The following is a 22145-nucleotide window of genomic DNA, read 5'->3' as shown; positions in this document are numbered from 1 at the left end:
ATTAAATCTGAGATCATCACATTCCCAAGTAGGAGTGAGCTGGATCCATGATTCAGTGGCCCAGAACTCCTGCACCTCTATTTAAGTGCTGAGCAGACTCCCCTCCCAGTTAAATCAACTTCCATGGAGCCAGCCATTCCCAGCAGGGAGGAGTTGCTCCAGCTGTATGCAGGGATGTGATTTACACTCAAGATTCATTTCGCTGAGTTTGCCATGATGTCAATTGCTTCATTTTGTGTCGGTACCACGTAGAATGTAAATACAAAAACTCTCCAGCCCTCTGCTGAGTGTCAGACCCTCATATCGTTTATTTACTTTGAGTGCCTGCTGCATTAGTCTCACAGTGGCATTCTTAATAATTAACAGAAAAAAAGACAGATTTACAGGCTCAGATGGCAATATGAGAGGATGAGTACAATCAGAAGCACGCGAGAAACCCCTTGCAGTTTTATAAATACAACTAAAGGAATCCAAACAAAGAGACGCCACATAAATAATCCTCACATATGTGGGATGATGAGTGCTACCTACCCAGAAAGCTTCTGCACGCCTCTTTCACAGCACTTCTAGGTAATTCTTAGTAAGTCAGACATATTTGGTTCATTGTTGAGGTAGCTGATGATTTCATAGAATCCTGAGTTAATTAAGGGCATGAATCAAGTTTTTTATAAACCAAACTCCCATTTTTGGGAACGGGAGTTCTCTACAAGGGTGTCAATCACCTCTGTGCAGATGGCCAAAAAGTGAGGTCCCACATAGCCCCCTGCCTATACTGCAATATGACCTAACTCATGCATGAGCTCTGTGCTGGCTGGCTGCATGAGAGAGAATTTCATCAATTCAGCACTCAGAAGCTCAAGCCTTTAATGTGTCCTTTCTACGGTACAAGAATCTTTGGTACCAAAATATGTGCAAAAAATTCCAGAACAAACAAAATCTTCATCCACTTTCCCCTACATACTTATACAATATTTATTGCTACCTCTCCAACATACTAGCTAATGCTGAACCTAAATATTTCCTTTACAATTAAATCATTTTATAAATAGTCCTTCCAAGTTCTTTATCCTTGACAATCATGAGTGTGCAATAAACAGAAAAAATAGTGCAAATCAATACGTATTCATTATTTGGCTAGTGAAAGGAAACATGCAAGCAATGTTTTTCTAGTTCTGTGACATATTTCAAGAGACACTGTCAAGGTTTGTAGGCACAAAATGCTATCCTTCTTTCTCCATTATTTGTGTGCAAAGTCCATGTAAATCCTTATAGGGTTGGGAAGAGACCTTTAAACAAATGTTTCAATTCTCTTTTTCTTTAAAAAGAAAAAGATTCTCAACTCCCCAGTAACAGCCAGTCTGTGCCTGAAATTTACAACACGGGTACTATATCAATTAGCAGTCCTGCTTCCCAGCTTTAGCAAAAACATATGCCTTTTACTGAACCTCTATGCCAGACTGGATTTTGTCCTGTGTGTTTAAGGGAGAAACAGAATTCTGCCAGGACTTTGGATGTCACTTTATGTGGCTGCATCATCTGGATTTTGGACTCTCCAAAGTTAGTATCTTTTTGATCAAGGGCGACTGACACACTCACAGAAGGCCAAGATTTTCAAAAATTAGAGCCTGAAGTAAAATATCTTAAATCCATACTTAGCTGCCTAACTACATGGGCTTTTTAACAGCACCCAACAGCTCCCCTGAAGGTCATTGAGAGTTAGAGAAACAAAGACCTCAATTTTGCTTGAGAAAAAAAATCAATGATGGATTGAAGAAACCTCTATTTGCAACATCGATAGGAAATGGCGGATCAAGTCTTCAGGATGGGTAGCTCACTGACTCCAGTGGGAGTTTTGCAAGCAGAGAGTGTGTGGGATTTGACCCTCAGTGCACATATCTCAAGGAAAAATATCAAAACATCAAGGACTCCTGGGCCCATCCTGTTCGTCAGCACTTATATATGCCCATTGTCGTAATTGAGAGAGGGACTCTGCTAACATGTAGCAGAACTGAATTTTTAAAATTCCATTTTATCTGAATTACACTAAAAAAAAAACAAGCATCCAAGAGTGGGCAGCACCACAATAGTAAAGCAGCAGGCACATAAAATGAGAAAGTATAAAAGGACACAGCATTCAGTGCCGGGGTTTAAGTGATGCCTATGCAGAACAGCACAAAAGCAAAAGGATTTCATAGATGTCATCTGACATGACATGCTCCCCTGCAACAGAACATTTCTATGCCATGCAGACAAACAAGGACTAGAAGGAATGTACTGAGGTAAAAGAACTGCAGCCAGAGTGTGCCTGGCCCTTACCTATATATCTCCACAGCAATGAAAAAGTCACAGCTGGCCCAGGAAAGCTGACAGAATTGCCGGCCTCCTGCACAAGGCATGGGGAAAGAGGCTCCCTGCTTCTGGAAGGGGCGTGGCCTGAGGTAGAAGGGGCAGCCAACCTCAGCACTGCCCAAACTGTGTCACAGCCTCCCTCAGCATGCCCTTAGAGCTGCCCAGGGCTCTGGTACCAATTTAAAATAGCAGTGGGCAGGAGCCCCAAGTCCTTTTAAATCACCAAGCCTGGAGGAAATTGCCCTCTTTGCCCTGGTGGGCCTGGCTGGTCCTTGACTCAAGCGTGCAGGGCTCAGGGCACAGGGCTGTCCCATTACTGTTTAGACTTCAAGGCTTGGGCTGGCATCCAGCTTCAGCACCTTGTGGAGCAGGAGGGTCCCAGAATTCAGGCTCCAACCTGGGCCCAAAAGTACTCAGCAATGAAACAGGCTCAGAGCCTGAGCGAGAATCGTCAGACCCACTGACCAACCACGGCTGTGTAGACATGCCCTGCATGGGTGCACAGAGCAGAGGCTGAATGCAGCCTTCTCCCAGTTATGTGGCTGACTCATGTGAGAGCCTGCAGAACTGCACAGGGCCTGCTTCCACGCTGCTCTCCCGAAGGGATGGAAAGGAGGCAGAACCATCGCTCAATCCCCAACCCACACTGGCCAGCAGCACTGGGTGGCCACAGCGTCATGTTAGTAGCAAATGTGCACATGCCTGGGAGTGGATCTGCAGATACAGCTGCTCACATTTCCCATTGGCCATGGTTCGTCTTCCTGGCCCACTATGAACCATGGCCAACGGGACCTTCAAGCAGCCGTGTGGGTATGCAGGTAAACAAAGCATCTGGCAGCCACTGAGGCTATGTCTGCACAGCAGTGTTGTGTCAGAATAACTGACGTTATTCCGAAATAACATAGTCCGTGCCCACTTTACAAGCAATTGTTTCAAAATAATGTCAAAATAATCTCGAGCTGGAGGACTTCTTACTCTGACTCCTTTATCCCTCATTTTATGAGGAGAAAGGGAAGTCACAGGAAGAGCGCTCTTCCTTTGACTTCCTGTTATGTAGACAGCCCAAAAGCCAAATAAGCTATTTTGACTCAATCTATGCAATTGACATTGCTCAAGTTGCATAGCTTATTTCGACTTCAGCCCGGGTGTGTAGACGTGTCCTTATTGCCCACCATGACCAAGAGAATGTCCTTAATGTTTTTCTCACCTAATACACCACCAAATGCCTAGAAACACGCGTCCCACTTGCACAGGCAACACACACGAGGGCCAACTCGCTTTCAGTCACAATAAGAGACTTGTGCCTTAAACATGCGTCCGAATGGCCTGAACTACGCATTTCATAAAATAATAACCAGCTAATGAGCTTCACACCTGGGGATGAGCCCCAGAGACAAACATGGGCTACCCAGGTTTTAGCAAACATACTTGGTGACAACACAGCCAGAGGGGTTTCTGTACATGATTCTGGACAGTCCACAGAGACATCTGGGTTCTTCTCTGGCAGCAGGATGAACTTCATTTTCTGAAACACGCCCACATGTCTACAGCCCAACTAATGGCTGCTGGCTAAAGAGCAGCGTGGAACTTCATGTGGAATCGGAATTCCTCCTGCTGCAGGAAGCTCTTGCCACACACGGTGCAAGTGCAGCCTTTGTCCTTCCTGTGGGTGCGCTGCACATGGCTGTCGTGGGCCGCGTGGGAGGCAAAGGCTTTGCCGCAGTGTCTGCACTTGAAGGGCTTCTCTCCCGAGTGCTGGCGAATGTGAGTGCGCAGGATGCTGGAAGCTGTGAATGCCTGAGGAGGTGGCCAAGTTGGAAGCGGGGAGAAAAGAGGTTAAAAGCAGTTATAGAGCTATACAATCTAGAAAATAATCTCCTAAAGGCCCCACCTCTGCCCTGCTCAGAAGACTCACGTAGGACAGTTAGTATAATACTGACACATTGACCAGTCTGTTTCCCATCAGAAAGGCAACGGAATCTCCCTTGATGGGACAGCCCTTAGATTATTCTGCTCATTCAGAAATGAAGCCATTCCGAAGCAGGACAGTCTATGCAGTAGTAGGTACCTCAAAATAAACTACATAATTTGAGCTACACAAATTGCCTGGCTTATTTTGAAATGTGGTGCTGTCTACACAGTGCTAAATTTCAAAATAAATCACTATTCCAGTCTCTTGCTTAATCCTTGTGCAACGAGGTTTACAGGAAGCCAGAATAAGAAGCCCATTATTTTGAATGTATTTCAAAGTAACAGGCTTCCTGTATAGAGAGCGCAGATAACGATTTTGGAATAACAGATGTTATCCCGAAATAGTGCCGCAGTGTAGACGCACCCTTAGGAACTGATTCCCGTATCCGCTACACCAGTGAGCACAGGTTAGCGCTAACACCACCAAAAGTCAATGAACTCCTTACATTTGTATGAGAGAAGAATTAGGTCCACTGGTTATAATGAAGACATTTCTGACCAGATGACACCAGCATATATTTTCCACGTGTCAAAGGAGGCTGGATCAAGTCAATAGTGTATTTCATTAGCTGTGTATTGATTAGCCACTGGGTTTTTTTGACACAAGTTCCCTTGTTCAGTGTTTGTTTTCAGAAACTTCACCCACAAAAGGAATTTGTTTTTATTTCTGTTACAAGTCTCATAAAAGCAAAACAATTATTTTGTTATCGCTGCTAGTGCTGCCTTTTTGGTTCTCAGATATACAGGGTTGAAATTCAGAGGCCAGAACTAAACGGGCTCATATTTCTCCATCCGCATTACCCACAAAACCCTTCTTCATCTAACCACCAATAGCTGTTGCTTTCCAAGCAGAACTACACCTCTAGATCATTTGACTTGAGTGTGAGTGCAAGGGAAACAGTGCAAAGGAACTTGGGGGTACATATCAATCAGCAAGGGAAAGGAGGAAGAATCTTGTTATTAAGGAACAAGACCTCAATTTTGCATCTGTCTCTGACAGTGTTCCCCTGTTATCCTGAGCTAGTTAGGGTAACAAGAGCAAGAATTTGTCCATGTCCCATGTTCCTCATCTGAAGGCTGCAGCTGCATTGACTGAGCCAGTACAAGCCAGGTTACCTTGGAGCGGTAAGAGAACTTAGTAAATTAGAGGAGGCAAGAGAACTTATGAGCGTTTAGGAAGAGTACTAATGTTCCAAAATGAGAGAATTAAGAATGGAAATTTGCCCAGCCTCAGAGATCTACTGCCAGCTCCCTGGAAGAATAGCATCCTACAGAATGAGGATTAGTTATCTGTAGGCTTTCCCTACAGACCTTCCATGGGCACAGTTGTACCAGTGCAGCTGTAAGATCACCCGTGTAATCATTCTATGCTGACTGCAGAGAGCTCTACCATTGATATAATTAAGCCACCTCCAATGATCAGCAGTAGCTGTCACACCAGCACTCCTCTCGGTATAATTTATGTCCCTGGAGGGTATGTTTTCCATATCCCCAAGAGACGGAAGTTATACTAACAAAAGGGCTAGTGTAGACATCATGAGAGACTCGTTGGGACTCCCTTTGGGACTGCCAGAGCTCAGTGCTGAAAGACATCCAACAGCACCCGGAAGGCTCTGTTCTCTCACTCCGGTTCAAGAGGCAGGGTGCCAATGACTGGGAAAGGAGAACAAGGACAAAGCCCGTTCTAGAGAGCTTCCTCTGAGTTGTGTTGCAGCAGTGGAGGACAGTCAAACCACTGCAGCTGTTTGCAACAATCTGTATACAAAAGTAACTTCTCATTAAAAGTACATCAGGTATTTCAGCTGATGCTTCTGCATCAACTGTAAACCACTGGCAGGACAAACTGTCCCGGCACACCTCAAGTCCTAACCAGTGACATACAACAGCCACCTTTCAACCCAGACCCAATTCTGTACAGAGCAGATCCTTTGTCTGCAGGTGTCCCCACTCTGTGTGGAAGGAGAGATCAGCTGCCTTCACAGCATCATCCTCCTACCCAAAGCCAGTGGGAGACATGTCCTGGGTCCAGGGTGTGTGCTAGAGTAAGGGTAAAAGGAACCATGCAAACTGGGAGGAGGGCAGGGATGAGGAAAGGAGAAGGAGAGGATGTATAATGGCTCCTCTCTCCAGTCCCACAGTTTAGTCAGAAAAGCAATGCAGCCAGGCCATAGCTTTTCTACACAGCTACCCAGAGGTTCTCACTAGGGATGTTAAGGACTAGTCGACTATCCAATAAGCAATTGCTAATCGGACAGTCGATAGACTAGTCGACTAGTTGCTTCCCCCCACTCTTGCTCTCTCTATCAGACAGAGGCAGCAAGGGGGGGGAGGGGAAGGGGAGTACTTCGAAGTGGCAGCACTGCATGGAGCTTTGGGGAGTGCCGGTGCTTCAAAGGGGCAGTGCCACCTTATCGACTTATCGAATAGTCGATGCAACAATGCATCAACTATTAAATTAGTGAATTACATGATACTAAGCTTCCTTAGTTCTCAAGGTTGGCATTGCCAGAACAGAATAAGGGAAGTGGGGCGGGGGAAGGAGGGAAGTTATCATGGGCAGACAAGCTGCAGATGGATGGGCCTGATTTCACATTGATCCCTGAAGACCACTGAATTTGAGTACCACCCTCGTTGCCTATTCCATAGGACACAAACCTCACCCTCGATAGAAAATTAAAGAGAGGAACAGAAATTTCCTCTCTCAAAGCTTCCTTCCAAGGGTTTCTCCACAAAAATGTATTAGCTAAATTCTGATCAGGAAAATCCTGCCTTCTAGCTGCCTCTTTGGGCTTGTCTCCACTTTGGGGTGATCAATTCATCAGAGTCAATTTAGCAGGTCTAGTGAAGACCCGCTAAATCTACAGCCAATCACTTTCCCGTGGACTCCATTATACCACCAGAATGATGAGTAAGGAGTGGATGGGAGAGTTTCTTCTATCGATCCAGCATGGTGTGGATCCCCGTATAGGCAGAGCTAAGAACAGAACTTTAACTGTGTAGCTTAAATCCACCTGTCCCTATAGTATAGACCTTCCCTAAATCATCAAGACATGGACTGAAGAGAGTATTAGCAGTAGCACTATTCGAAGCTGAGCTTTTTAAACAAACCACATAATATGTTTTTCAACCTGCTCTTTCAAAGATGAGCCTGTGGTCAAACAGCACACACAATACTTAAGCACGTGGGTAACTCACATGTAGCCCCACTGACTTCAATGTTGTCATTATTCACATGTATAAGAGTTATAGGGTCAGACCTGTGGGCCAGATTCTGCTCATCTTACTCATCAAGTAGTGTTAATCAGCAAGGCTGCAAGTCTTTCACAGAGGTCACGGATTCCAGGACTTATGCAACAGCCAATACGGCTGACCCCTGGGCCTGTGTTACTGGTTGCGGCTCAGGTGGCCTGGGGCAGCTGGTCCCAGGCTCTGCCCCAGAGCAGCAGTCAGGGCCCTGCAGCAGTGGAGCCCTGTTCCCTGCCCAGAGCAGTAATGGCAGGGCCTGAGGCAACCACCATCCACCCAGAGAAGCAGCAGAAGCAGCAGTGGGGGCCCGGGGTCACCCCCTACCCAGTAGCTCATAGCCTTCCCCCCTCCAGGAGCAACAGCTTCCACCAGAAGCACCCCATACACACGCACTGAGCATCTGTAGACGTGCCCTCCCTCAAGTATCTAGGGTTTAGTTAGGGACACTTTTAGCGAAAGCTGGACAGGTCCTCAAACTTTTTTTCATCCACAAGTGGAATAAATGTTGTTATGTGCACCAAGACACATGCAGATGTGCACCACCAATAGAAACACGTGCTGCCAGCTGTGCTCTGCTAATCAGCTCAGCAGCATTTAAAACTCTCCTGGGTTGCAACCCAAGTGTGCAGCTTACAAGGGACATTGGTCATGGGCTGTGACTTTTTGGTTATTGACTGTGATCTGTCCATGACTTACACTAAAAATACCCCTAATATATCATAGCCTTACAAACAAGAGCAGGGACTACTTGGTTTTGAAAGGGAGCCAATATGGACCCGCAAAGTTTTTCAAACCATGTCCATTTGTTTCTATCTAGGGTATTCACCAAAGTATCTGAGTCCCTCAAAATCATTGATAGATTTCATTCTCCCTCCAGTAAACAACATGACAGCCTCAGCCAATTTGTAGGTGAATTTCTTTGGGTTGTTTGAAAAACCTATAAAAAGAGGCTTCTAGTGCCTGAACTAGGAAAAGCAATGAAAAAGAACTACAAAGAAAAGTGCCTGTTCATACTGTGGAATACTGAAAATCAACAGGTGTGCTAGGGGGAAAAGTGAGCTTAAGAGGATTTAATTTTCCTTTACCTTGTTACAGTACACGCATTTGTAAGGCCGCTCTCCGGAGTGCACCCTCATGTGTTTATTCAGGCTGGAGGACTGAGAAAAGCTCTTCCCACATACTGAACACTGGAAGGAAAACATAAAGTTAAGACAACAACTAAGAATTTCCTATCAGAGTGCAAGCCAAAAACTGGTCAAAAATGTTAGAGAGAAGAGAGGTGTTTGTGTGTGTGTAGCTGCATACGGGCATGCACACACACACACACACAGACACACAGAATACATCTAACTAATACAATCAGTTTACTTAATAAGTGGCAAAATGTTTTAATTCATATTTATAAGAGCTAATAAAAATGTACTATTTTTTTATTTCCCTTTTTATTTTCCAATTGTGGGGTTCGAGATGGATCCATTTTTCATTTGCCCCAAAATGTGCATGGTATTTTGAAATCAAATTTTAATCAGAAACATTATTGAAAATCTTTGGTAATCAAAACGTTTGTTTTGGTTAGGTGAACATTCTTCTGCAGCCCTTTCAGTAGTGGGACAACAGCTATTTTGATTTTTTAAAAGTTAAAAAAAAATCCAAATACATTTTTAATTTTTATTAAAAAAAAACCACTGAATGTATATTTAGAAAATACTGTTTAGATGTTTTGACCACCTCCATTCTTCATAATTAAACTATCCCATGCTTCAATCCTGAGAGCATTCAGTCTTCAGAATTTGTTCCCCCTCCCTCCCAACAATTAAACTGAAAATCACTACCTTCCTTTTAACAAAACAAGCAATAGTGTGATACATATTCTGTAGCCTGAGACTTCAGTGGAATCTGGCCCAAACCAAGAGTTTTTCTGTTACATTTTCCAGGAGCAAAATTCAGCCAGGACTGGGGAATGACAGGAGTAAGGTTTCAAAACAAATTGGAAATTTAAACAATATTTGGTCTCAGAATATGGCTCTTTGCGAGAAAAACATGGTCTGACTTAACTGAAGGTAAAGTCTATGCACAATGGATTTTTCTCGTTGCTGTTTTGTCTTAAAATATTTTTTGAAAGAAAGAAAGAAAGAAAGAAAGAAAGAAAGAAAGAAAGAAAGAAAGAAAGAAAGAAAGAAAGAAAGAAAGAAAGAAAGAAAGAAAGAAAGAAAGAAAGAAAGAAAGAAAGAAAGAAAGAAAGAAAGAAAGAAATCCCAAAACTCTTATTTAATACATTCATGTCAATCTAAATCTCTAATCCCTGTTGCTAAATCAGTAGGCTGCTACTATTGTTATTAAATTAAACGTTGCTGAATTAGCTATAACAAGTTTCACTGGGAAGTTATCTTTATTTCAGGAAGAAATTAAATAAAAAAGATGGCATTTGCTCATATGAAAGTGAGATATCACTCTGTTGTGTGACAAACTTGATCCTGAGTGAGTAGTTATGAATATTTCTTACCACATTTCCAGTGCATCAAACAGAAGCCTCTGGGGGTTCTGGGAGGATATTGATTGGTAGAGACTAGTCAAGTATCACAACATAAATTTGCTCCCATAAAATAATTTTCTAGACATTTAGATTTCCACCTTTGCCACCTTCCTGCTTAAAAGTATCCAGCTGAACGCTGTGGCCGTAGTTTCATTGGATACACATAGAAGAAATTATGGGAGGAGTCAGGAAGAGTAACTGTTGCGAGCTGGGATTTGATACAGATCGGAGCTAGTGTTCCTGCCATCCTGGTAATCCCGCGCGCTGCCAGCCTCCAAACAGAACACGTTACAGCCCGGGACAGCAGCGCACACAGCCACGACGGGGGTTTAGGTAGTGGAGGTGAGCTGGCAGACCCTCTGGCTAACCTGAGCCCCCAGCCTCTGGGACAAATACCAGCCAGGGGGAAACGCTCAGCCCTTGAGAAACCTGAAGTCCCGCTAACAGCTCCCGATGGGAAACCCAGCTGGGAACTCAGGAAACCAGTATGCAGAGCCCTTCAAGAGAAACCTGGCTGTAAATTAAATACGAGACTCCCCACCCCAGCCCGTCTTCCCCGCACAGAGGCTAGATCAAGTCAGCCTTGCCCTGCCTGTCCTCATCCTCCGCCCATCGGGAGCTTTACACGCTAACGAGTGGGAGATGCATTTACTTACAATACATAGCCATGCCTGCACTCGGGTTTAAACTCGGCTAGCCCTCTCCTAATGCACCTCTCACTTGTGCTCGGGGAAGGCGCGGAGTTGGCTTTCAGATCTTGCCTTTCAAACTACCCCGATTCACGCAAACCTGCCTTGTGCAGCATACAACAGCCGGCTACCGCGGAAAAACAGCGGGTGTTCCCGCAGTGCGCCCACGTGTCCTGGCTTTAAAGGCGGACCTGTTCTTTAAACGTGGACGCTTAAGCATCCTAGCGGGGCTGCAATTTACAACTGTCGTTTGGGATTGAGGGAGTCCACGACAATTAATTGGTTTCGCTACTAGATTTCTGACAGGAACCAGCACCCAGAGCTTGAGAGGAAATCTTGGAGAGGGGTAAAAGAAGGCAGCCGCAACCCTTACCTTGTGCGGTCTGTGTTTCTCATGCACGTGAAGAATGTGGATCCGCAGTCTATCTCGCTTTTCAAACGACCGGTTGCAAAGATGACAGGGGAATTTTCTGTCTCCTTGATCTACACAGCGAGTGTATTTCAGATGTTTGTCTCTGTAGTATTTGTAGGCAAATACCTTGCCGCATCTCTCGCATTTGTAACTCTCGCCAGACTCTGTGCAACACAAGGGGAAGGTGCCTTCACTTACATACTCCGCGGAACATAGCTGTGCAGTTTCAAATGTCAGGGCTGGAATCCAGCCAAAGAGCATTTTAGCTTTTTATAATTACAATCATTTTAAGCAAGAATCACAATATCACTAAAAAAATACAACTGAGAGAACAAGCTAGACTGAAGTCTCCTAAGCACGTTACTGAATTTTCTTTTTCTGTTCTTAAATTCTACCTATTTTCTCTCTTACAAGAGAGTGTCTCACATAAATATTTGTTGAGTGAAATCTTGGCTTCACTGAAATCTCTGGGCGTTTGCCATTAATATTAATGGGGCCAGGATTTCGCCCCTTCTGTCTCTTACCTTCCAACGGAGATCTCTATTTCTTGTCTGAACGCAGACTCCGAAGTATAAAGTAAACATTTCACTTCATATCTGGCAAAGCAAACCTGACTTGCAATATAAAACAGCCCCCTGCTCCTGATAAATACTCGGTATGATCACAGATTTACTAATATTGTAAGTTTCATTTCTCACTTAAAATCAATGTATAGAAGTTGTTTGAAGTATAGAAATAATGTCAGTTATGTGCTATGCAAGTGTGGTGGTGGGGTTGATTGTGTTTGGACTCTCGAAATTCTACTGTATTTTAAACAAATCTTAACATTTTCCTTCGGTTTCCCTCCCCCCCCCCCCCCCCCACCGCCAAAAGTATAGAAATATCAATTCTTCCCTTGCTTACAAATCAAGAAAGGTTCCTTAAAACGGAACCGCCGGTCAGTGTTAATCTTAAAATGACACTTCCTAAATCTCTACTCAGAGGTCCACAGAATCATTTGTTTTGTCATTGCAGCAGTCAGCTGAACCATTCCTCAGTAATTCTGTCTCCCCAACACATTCATATAGAATCATTCTAGCATATGTATGTGTATGGATGCAACGTTTGTTCTACAGAAGACAATGTTGCTGCCTACAACTGATCTCTTATTTATTCGTTTTGGAATCCCGTCTTCCCTACAAAATTACTTCTAACCCCTCCTCTTTCCTGGCACCATCTGGTTACTGTGAAGGACTCCGGACTCCGAACTTCCTTCCCCCTTTATTAAAAGTACGTGAATGTGAAATTACAAGATTAAAAATGATTATGAAAATGTGTAGGGAGAAGTGAGCAAGAATGTTTAAAGCAGGGAAATACAAATCTGACTCAGCCCTCTTTTGCTCCAATTATACCCAGTGGGAGAATTTTGCCATTGATTTAAAAGAGATCAGGATCGGGGCCATATTCATCATTCATGAGTTTCTTGGTTTTCCAAGACTCTTGCATCTTACTGCTAATGCTATATTGCATCTTGTGTTCACAATGCAAATTTCCAGAGTAAATTAAAACCGGGACTTCAACCCCGCCGTTCATGTCATGAAGTCTGGGGAGCTGCTGGTTTATGTCGTATCCTTGTTTTGCAATCTGAGTCGTTCGCAAATCCCTTCATACAGAGAAGTTTTGCACGGAGCTGGTAGCTACCCTGATCATAAATCCCCAGCCTTCTCCACCCCTCCGGGGCCCTTCTGCCTCGGGATTTGAAGATCTCAACGAATAAAGTGAAGGGTTGGAGGGATCGTTGTTCTGGATGTTTAGTTGTTTTAGCAATCGAAAAGCGATGACTAAACTAAATCGTGCAGAAAGTTCCTGCCCTGCAGAGAATGGGAAGCAGAATTACATCCCCTGGAAAGGGCTTGATCTATTTCCTGGAGATAGGAACAGAGATTCTGACACAAATGGCATCTGCCAGTAGTTTGCATTTCGCTTTAAACGGACTTGCTCCAAAGCAAAACGGAACGTTCTGAACACATCAGCTGGGAGATTATAAGCAACGAAATCCCGACCGGGAGCGGCCAGGAATGCCCAGGCAAAGGACAGCCGGGCTTTCCACATGGCACTGACCTTCCGGTTGCTGCTGGGATGACTTTCCCTCAGTCACCCCTTTCAAACTGATGGGGATGCCCAGGAACTGCAGGTAACAGTCTCCGTACCACACCAGCAGCTCCTGGTTGGGCAAGATTTCTTTGCAGCTTTCGTAAAATATCTGGCCTTGGCACTGAATAGCTGTCAAGTTCTGCTCCTCTGGGAACCTGGCGCAGTTCACTAAGGACATCCAGTTTCCCGAGGCTCCTTTCCCGTCTATAAAATGGCTCAGGCGACCATCTTCGAAAATCTGGATAAAACATGGGAAAGAAACCAGTCAGGTTTCCTAGTTAGACACCTTTCCCCGTGTGCACGCCACTGCCTCGGATCCCTGCAGGGATAAAGCCTGGATCTCGGCAGTCAAACACCTCCCTGCTCTTTGGGGCTCCTCTTTCAAGTCAAGGGAAAGTTACAGTGGGGCTGGATCGAAGCTTTGGTTATTGGCTTTCCGCACGCTCCTGCGGGGGTGAGGATACAACCGCCACCCCGTGTAGCTCGGGCCAAGGAACCTCCCTCCGTTCCGTGCGATGACCGGACAAGGGAGATGGGGGGGGGGGGGGGGAGGCATCTACCTCCCACATCAAGGAGTTGTCATCGTAAATCTTGATCTCGCTGGTGTTGACCACTTTGCCTTGGAAGGGGCCGAAGCGGACGCCTCTGGGGATGGGGTCGGTGCAGAAAACCCCCAGCTGCAGAGCCTCCCCGCGCAGCGTCTGCAAGACCGACAGCCCTGCAGGGGAGAGGAACCAGGCATCAGGCAAACCAGCCTGCCAGGGGAGCCGCGGGCGGATGCACCCGAGCCCCGGGCTCCACCTACCTGGGGGTAACTCTCTGTCCAGCGGCGGGCCGTGAGCCTCTGCAGCTCCTGCGAAGAGAACCGGAGCCCTGGTGAGCCCGGGGCTGGGAACAGCCGGGGCCCGCCCAGGATCGGAGCCCGGCAGCCGAGAGGCAACTGGGCAGCGGGGTGGGGCGGGGCCCGGGACGCTCCCCCCCGCCGGGAGCCAATCACAAGGCTCCCGCAGTGAAACTGACCCGGGCCGGGGCTGCCTTACCCGGGCTCACGGCGGGGAGCCGGGGGCCCGCGGCGGCCCCGTATAGCACAGCGCGCAGATCCTCCTGGGTGAAGCGGTACGGGCGGCCCGGCTCGGGCTCGGCGCTGGCCCGGCTGGCGGCCGCCGCTCTGCCCTTCCTGGCGGGGCCGGGGGGCAGCTCCCCCGCCTGGCTGGCAAGTCCCGGGGGGCCCGGGCCCGGCCGCTTGCTGTAGAGGGGCAGGGGGCTGTAGAGAGGCTCCCCCGACGGGCCCAGGAAGGCCGGGAGCCTGGCGAAGCTGCAGGGGGCCAGGGGCGGGGAGCGGGGCACCAGCCCATCCAGGGGGGCAAAAGGGGGGAAGAGCTCGGGAGGGCGCCCCGGGGCCTCCAGGTACGGGGCCGGGGGCAGGAGAGGCGGGTAATAGGCGATGGTCCCCGGGCTGGTCCGGAGGGTCTCTCCCGCGTACGCCTGGTCTTTGGAGGCGGGATCCCCGGCTAGGAACAGGGCCATGGCCGGGCCCCTCAGGAGGGCACCTGCGGGAACGGGAGACACGAGGTTAGAAGGGGCGGCCTGGCCCGTCTCCACCTCCCCGTGGGACCCGGCTCCCTCCTGTGCTGCGCAGAGGGGATCGCGGGTCACGGGCGGCCAAGGAGAGACCCGCCCGTCCCGGCTGATCTACGTGCTTCTTCTCCTGCCCCCGGAGCCTGCTGGGCGCCTCTTCCCGCGGGCGCCGGGCGGCTGCTGTCTGCCCTCCTCCCCCCGGGAGACAGGTGGGGCAGAGAAGGGAAGGGGGTGGGAAAGGAGAGAGGGCAGGGCCCTGCTCTGGGGCGGCCCCAGTCTCCCTGATCTCTGCCCTGCGAACTGCCCCGTTGCCCGTGTCAGCCCTCCAGCGGCCCGGGAACCAGCCCTGGCCAGGGTCCCCCCCGCTCCCCGGCAGCTCTACAGCCATATCTGGGACAGGAAACTGAAAGGGGGGGGGGGGTCTGTGGGGAAGAGCGGCCGGACTGGCAAGTGAGTCTGGTCAGGTCGCGAACGCCATCGCGAGCCGTGCCAGGCAGGGATCCCTCCATACGCAGCCCTCGGGGAGCGGGCATCTCACCCTGGCTGGGAAGCGCCCCAGAGAGCCCGGGGGGCAGAGCCGTCCTGGGGGGGGGGGCCTGCCTTTCCCCAGCAAACTGCCCGGCCAGCCCCCCACTGCCTTCAGTGGCACGTCCCGCTGCCGCCTGCGCGCATGGGCTGCTGGCTTGGAACCGGGCTGCTGCTCACACCCAAAACCAGCAGGGAGAGCGGCCGGGCCGGCGAGGCCGGACCTGGGGGGCAGGGTGAATGGGGAGCCGTCCCCCCCGGGCTTGGTGTTTAACACACACACGCCAGCGGGGGCGGAGGGCCCGGCAGCGCCGATGGGTCTGACCCAATGGGGCCAAAAAGGGGACCAAGCCGGGGTCGCGCCCCACGATGTCAGGGACACGGGGCCAGGGGGAGAGGCCACCGGCAATGGATGGAGCCCTCCGCCTGTGATCTAAGCCTGCCTAGCGCCGCAGCGCTCCGGGCTAGAAGGCAACCTTGGGACCAGCCCCAGCAGCGCCCAGCTGCAGCGAACATCTGGGGCAGGCCGGGGATTGGCCGGAGGGAGCCAGTGGCTGCGCCTGCAAAACAGCAGCGACTCACCCAGCTGGGTCCCCTCCGCTCTGTCTCTAGCCCAAGGGTCCAGGATGGTCCTGCTTCGCCCCGGTTGGCCGGCCCGCGGGGCGCTCTCTGGCGCGGTGGGAGCAGTGTCGGGAGGGCACGAGAGGCTGGGTCTGCGAGTGGGCAGTTGGAGGCAGATGGTGTTAAAGGACACGGTGGGGGACCCATCTCCCCCCCCCCCCAGCCCAGCCCAGCCTCTATTGGACAACGCTCAGCGCATCTCATCAGTGCCATCGGGGAGCAGCTCCCTGAGCACATCCCTGCTCCCAGCTACCTGCCTGCCCGAGAAACCCACAGCCCGGCAAGGGGGGGAGCAGTCGGGGGGGACCTCAGTCATCTCCCCGAAAGAGCAGCGCTCCCCTCCGCCGAGCCCCCCACCGCTGGGCGCAGATGGGCTGGGGGGTTATTTACAAACCCTGCGGAGGGGGGAGCTGATTGTAGGGGCGCGTTGCCAAGCGCAGGAATAATACAGGCGGGCGGGAATAAAGGCTCGCTTGGGCCGAGCCGTTTCCAGGCGGATTTCGTTGGGTTTGATTATTGGTTTTCCCCACGAAGAGCCGAGCGGACCCCCAGTCCCCGATGCTAAGAATAGTCCAAAGCCACTTTTCTCCGGAGGACTGGAGCGCACAGAAGCCTCGAGCGGTTGGGTTTGGCTCCCAGCAGGTGTTTGTGGCCGGGGAAGTTAGTTACTTGCTTAGCACGAGGTGCTCATTGACTAAATAACGAACAGGAAACGGCCCTTGATGGGGAAACGGGACGAGAGGCCCTGCCGCGTCTGCCAAGCTAGGAAAGGGCCCTGCCGTCGGGGGCAGGAGCCGAACCCAGCGAAGAGGGAGCAGGGAGAAGCCCGGAGCCCAGCCGGGGACAGCCCCGCCCAGGGCGTTGACGCTGAGCCCAGCACGAAGCGAGCCTAGAAAGGCCTCGCCTGGATCTAAACCTAAGCGGCTGACAAGGAATCGAGCCAACGCCAGAAAAAAGGATCCGGCCCAACCCACGCGGGGATCGAACCCGCGCCGGGACGGGTGGCCCGCGGGGGCCCTGGCGCAGGCTAATAGCGCGGAATCCCAGCTCCTCCCCAGCTGTCCTGCGTGCAGAGCGATCGCGGCCAGGGGAAAGCGGTTGGGTTTGGTCTCTCTCACCTGGGCTGGGGCTAGGGGCGGGTGTCGTGTTGGCCACACTAGGCTGCAGGCCAGGAGCTGCTGAGCCCCGGCAGCGGGCAAGGCGGCTGCAGGAACCACTCTGCCCCCGCGCGCTGTGCTGGGTCTTGCAGCTGCCCCGTGCTGGACGCCCGAGCGGGCATTGACAGGCTCCAGCCAGCGCTATCCCACTTGGCCCATTGTCGTTGAGCGCTGATGTAAATGGCGAGGATGCGGCTGTGGGAGTGGGGGAGGCTGGGATTCAAGGGGGGAGGGGTTGTCTGCAAGGAGCTGTTCTCTTAGTCGCCCTCTGTACAAAAAGCAGGAAAGCGATCGCACTCAGGAAGCTGCCTGGCTGGGGAGAGGTTTCCCTCTGGCATCCCCAGCCCTAGTCCTGGTGCTCCAGAGAGAGCCAGGCAAGGATTTGCCCCAGACACTTCTTCAGGCAACTTTAACTACAACCTGGCTCCCTTCTGACATAAGGGATGCACTGGTAACATTGACATAGAACATTAAAAGACCTATCCCCGCCAATGTTGAAGAAAAAAAATCAGAAACCCCCTCTTACCTTGGGGGGAAGGCAGAGAAAAATCAGTAATTTATACAAACATTGAATCCTGATTGGAAGATCCAGTATCCTCTTTAGAAATCAAGGCCTGTTTCATCAAGGACATTTCCATCACAGCCTAGGAAATCAAAAGCCACAGAACAAGCTAACTCTGACTCCAAGACATGAAAATTCAGTTTTCCAGCCCCTCATTCTTTCTGAAGGTTTCTACCTGTTCAACAGTTACCCTCTTTCAACCTTTGGTATTGGTAAATATACACATGTATTCACTATGCAAGGTAGAATTTTACCACAGGAGTAAGGGATTTATCAGAAGCACAATATGTGTCTGTAAGGAGTTCCTTGCGGCTTCAGTAATTGTGTTTTTAGAATGATCTCCCTACTACATCCATACCTGAACCAGCATAGGTATATACCCCTGACTGAGAACCACTGATCTAGACCATCAGAAAGATCTGGACAAGCCTAATTAGGGTCAAGTTTTGCCCCATGGTAGGACTTGTCTACAGATGGTTTTTGTTCCCCACTCTCTGCATTGCTTTATGTATCAGAGTGGTAGCCATGTTAATCTGAATCTGCATAAACGAGAAATCCTGTGGCACCTCATAGACTAACAGTCTCCCTTTAGAAACAGGAAGTACTCAAGCAGTTACAACCCACTAGAGCAGTGTTTCTTAAACTTAAGACTGAGGAACACCAAACAATTTTTTTCATGGGAACACCAAGGATTTTTTTTTGTAGAGCAAAAACAAAAAGCCCCAAGGGAAAATTTGTGGAGCAAAAAACTCCCAAACAAACAAACAAACAAAAAAACCCCCACCACCACCTGTCCTAGGAGACCTCCTGGGGGTCAAAATGTGCCACCCTCCCTCCCCCCCCCAGAAGGATGCCCTTGTACATGGAGTTGAAAATGTAAACTACAAAAAAGTAAGGATAATAACAAACAAATGCTAAATAAGGTCATGTGTCTGGCCAGGAGGGAAGGTGCAGGAGAAGACTTGGGTCAGGGTGTCAGAGCAAGCTGGGAATGCAGGGTCTTGGCAGGGGGAGAGGAGTGAGGGGTTTGGGTGCAGGGTCTGAGCATGAGGGGGTACGCTTACCTGGCTTGGCACCCTGATGCAGCAGGAAAAGCCTCCAGGGAGCATGCTCTTGTTCTTGGCGGGTGGGTGGGGGGTGGAAAGACCTCAGTCCCCCCCCCCCCTTTGCCCATGAAGGGGAACCTAGTGCAGCTGCAGCACCAGGCCAGGCTTCACACTGGCAGGGCCGGGGGGGAGGAGGGGGCGAAGGGAGAGTAGAAACTCTGACCATCCCTGACAGATTAAACTCTGCCACTTCCCCAGCAGGCTGGGGAGGGGCGCAAGGGAGAGAGAGCAGCAGCGCATGGGGAGCAGCAGAGCCCAAGCGTGCCCCGAAGGGGAGCAGCAGGGCTCGAGCGTGCCCCAGGTGGAGGCAGCAGAGCCTGAACCGGGTTCCCTGCAGGCAGCAGTTTTAAAACACCGAGGTCCGGGAGCAGCTCCTTAGCTCCAGCCACCCGTCCCCCTCCCAGCAGCAGCGGTCGCTGTAAAAAGGGCCACCTGCGCACGTGGAGGAGGAGGCTGCGCAGCACTGGAGGTCCTGTGGTACAGGGGCTGTCCTGCAGGCTGGGAGAGAGGGGGGACAGCCACAGCGGGAGCTGTCTACGGGCTCTGCACGGGGTGGGGGAGCAGAATTTGCAGAGCCCACTTTAAGAAACGCTGCCCTCGAGTAGGGTTACCATATTTCCCAAAGGAAAAATGGGACCCCCCCAGGCTTCTCTCCCACCCCTCTCAGGCCTCACCCCCCTTCTGGCCCAACCTACACACCACTTCCCACATGAGGTTGGAGTCACCGGAACACTTCACACACACACACACCCCGCCCACACACACATCCATAGGAGGTTATTACTGGCACCCTGCCTGCCTCCTGCATGAGCCCTGCCTCCTCCATAAGGGGTTGGCATCACAGCTCACTTCCCCCCACGTTCCTCCATACTCTGCTTTTTTTGACAAAATTGAGCAGGTGATCAATTGGCACGAGCATATGGGACAAATACCCAATTTTGCCAAAAAACTTGGAACGGCCAGGACAGGGCTTAAAAAATGGGAATGTCCCAGCCAAAATGGGCTGTAAGGTCACCCCACCTTTGTGTAAATGCAGTTACATCAGGAAAAAAAAGTGCTTTACTTTTATACTGATGTAACTATTCACACAGAATTATTCCTGTCAATGTAATAGGTTTAAAGTGATAAGCATTTCAAATACCAGGGTATTCGCAACTAGGGGAGGGAAAGTTAATGCCTCATTTAGCAGGAGACCTGACCAGTGCTATGCCAAAACAATGCATTGTTATGGGGGCAAGAAAACAAGGAGCTGCCCACATGGGGATGTCTAGACTGGCCTTGGAAAGAATTTAGCCCCCAGCAAGAGCCACTTTCACTGTCTCTCTTATGAAGAGACCAGAGTGGATAGGGATCAGATGCTTGATTTAGTCAGCAACTGATCAGTGATTGGGTCTGTCCGAGATTCCAGTGACCCAAAGTTGTTCTTGAGCATAAGAGCAGCTACCCATACGAAGACAGTTACAGGTAGACACTGAACTTAAGATCTGTCAGTAGGTACCCATATTGGAGCAGAAAGCAATTCATTTCCAGTTTACATTATGGGCAGGATAGAGCATAGCTACAGCAATGTAGCTGTGCTACTGTAGCACCATGGTACAATCATGGAGAGGGTTTTTTTTTACATCTCTGTAGGCAATTCATCTCTCCATGCTGTGGCAGCCAGATAAATGAAGAATTTTTCTGCTGACCTCACCACATCTACACCAGAGGTGAGGTTGGCTTAACTTTGGCCCTCAGAGGTGTGAATTTTTCACACCCCCAAGTGCCATAATGTCATTGGCACTAATTTTTAAGCATAGAACAGGCCTCGCGAGTGTCAAGCTGCATTTACCAGAGGTGTGAACGTAGAGTGCCTGTAGTTAAAATGCATCAAACCCTTGTGTGGACCCTAGCATTCAGAAATTAAGAGGCCTCAGTTCATTTTATCATAATTCATGTGAGCTAGACTGTCCACCCAGAAGTTTATTGCACTTTATTATTTATTTATAGCAGCAGTTAGGAGCCTCAGCCATGGACCAGACCCCATTTTGTTAGGTGCAGTACAAAACAGAATAAGAAACAGCCCATGGCTTGACATTTAAGATTTAATTAATACACTTTAAATTCACTCCTTTAGTTAATTTGGGTTCCTTAAATTTTCCAGGAAGAACTAATTACATGTATTGTTCAGAGAGCCTGGCCATACAGCACTTTTCCTCTAAAAGGGCTTGCAGAAATATCATGTTCCTTCAATATAATAGTTTGGAATCATTATTCGGAATTTTCATTATTCACAACATAAAAAATTCTTAACTTCCTATAGAAACCAAGAGTGCAGAACTGACTAATGATCTCCTTCCAGCCACCTAAAGGCATTCCCAGAAGGCAGATGTTTCCAGGGTATTGAGGACTTTACATAGGCAGAGGTCTGTGTCCACAGCAAACGTACTCAGACAGTTAAAAATAAAGGTGATCTCTGCAGAAACTAGAATAGCCTATTCTATAAGAGTGTTTTAGGCCATTGCTTTAAAGCATGCCCTATGCACAGTAACATTCCTTCTGGCATTATTCATTCAATGCCTCCTTTTACCAGTTGCCACTGGCTTCCTCACAAATAAGTAGGATTTGAAAGCAATCATCACCTTCCACAGGTCAGTCCCTTTCCATTGAAGTCATTGGGAATTTTCCCATTGAATTAAATGGAAACAGAATAGAGGCAGAGTAGGGCCCTTAGACCGGGCTCCTGATAACACTGAAGAACATGAGTAGATGTTATTTGCACTATGTTCAGTTAAGCTACTTTGAGAGTAAAATGGGCACACTGGGAAGCTAGACTATGTACTGTTTGGGACAATAATTAATCTTTTCTTAGAGCCCAGTCTTATAGCATTTGCTCATCAGAGCTGCTACAGACTTAAGCTTTCATTGCACAGTGTACTGTTGCTGTATTACAAACTAGCTTGAATTCAAAATATGGCCAGTAATAGTACATACACATTATCCAGTTATAAAAGTTCAATATCTAAATTAGGAATGTTAAATTTAGATTAGTTGGCTAATCGAATAGTCAATGCAGTTTGCATCAACTATTCGATTAGTCAATAAGAGTGAGAGACTCCACTTTTGAAGTGTAGCAACTTCAAAGGTGAAAGTGATGTGTGGAGCGTGGGGCCAGCAGGGACCCAAGCAGTCCCCCGCTGGTCCCGTGCTCCCTACAGCATTTTAAAGGAGCAGCACTGCTTGGAGCCTGAGGTCAGTGGGGGAGTCCTTAGCTGGCCCCAGGC

At 49.1% G+C, this 22145-nt stretch overlaps 1 protein-coding gene across 1 annotated transcript in view; it reads right to left on the bottom strand.

The window, feature by feature from the left end:
- Positions 1 to 284: 284 nt before the first annotated feature.
- Positions 285 to 22145, bottom strand: part of PRDM14 (PR/SET domain 14) — a 28111-nt gene continuing 6250 nt past the window's right edge. Inside the window, exons 2-7 of the mRNA XM_075919742.1 lie at positions 14139 to 14273; positions 13894 to 14051; positions 13301 to 13571; positions 11162 to 11364; positions 8652 to 8753; positions 285 to 4146 (exon numbers count right to left, since the gene is read on the bottom strand). Coding sequence (XP_075775857.1) covers positions 3919 to 4146; positions 8652 to 8753; positions 11162 to 11364; positions 13301 to 13571; positions 13894 to 14051; positions 14139 to 14273 — 1097 coding nt within the window. The 3' untranslated portion in view covers positions 285 to 3918. The remainder of the gene's footprint in view (positions 4147 to 8651; positions 8754 to 11161; positions 11365 to 13300; positions 13572 to 13893; positions 14052 to 14138; positions 14274 to 22145) is intronic.

The sequence above is a fragment of the Pelodiscus sinensis genome, chromosome 2 (assembly GCF_049634645.1).
Source record: "Pelodiscus sinensis isolate JC-2024 chromosome 2, ASM4963464v1, whole genome shotgun sequence".
NCBI lineage: Eukaryota > Metazoa > Chordata > Testudines > Trionychidae > Pelodiscus > Pelodiscus sinensis.
The sequence above is the reverse complement of the archived record's forward strand: the minus strand, read 5'-3'. Positions and strand labels throughout refer to the sequence as shown.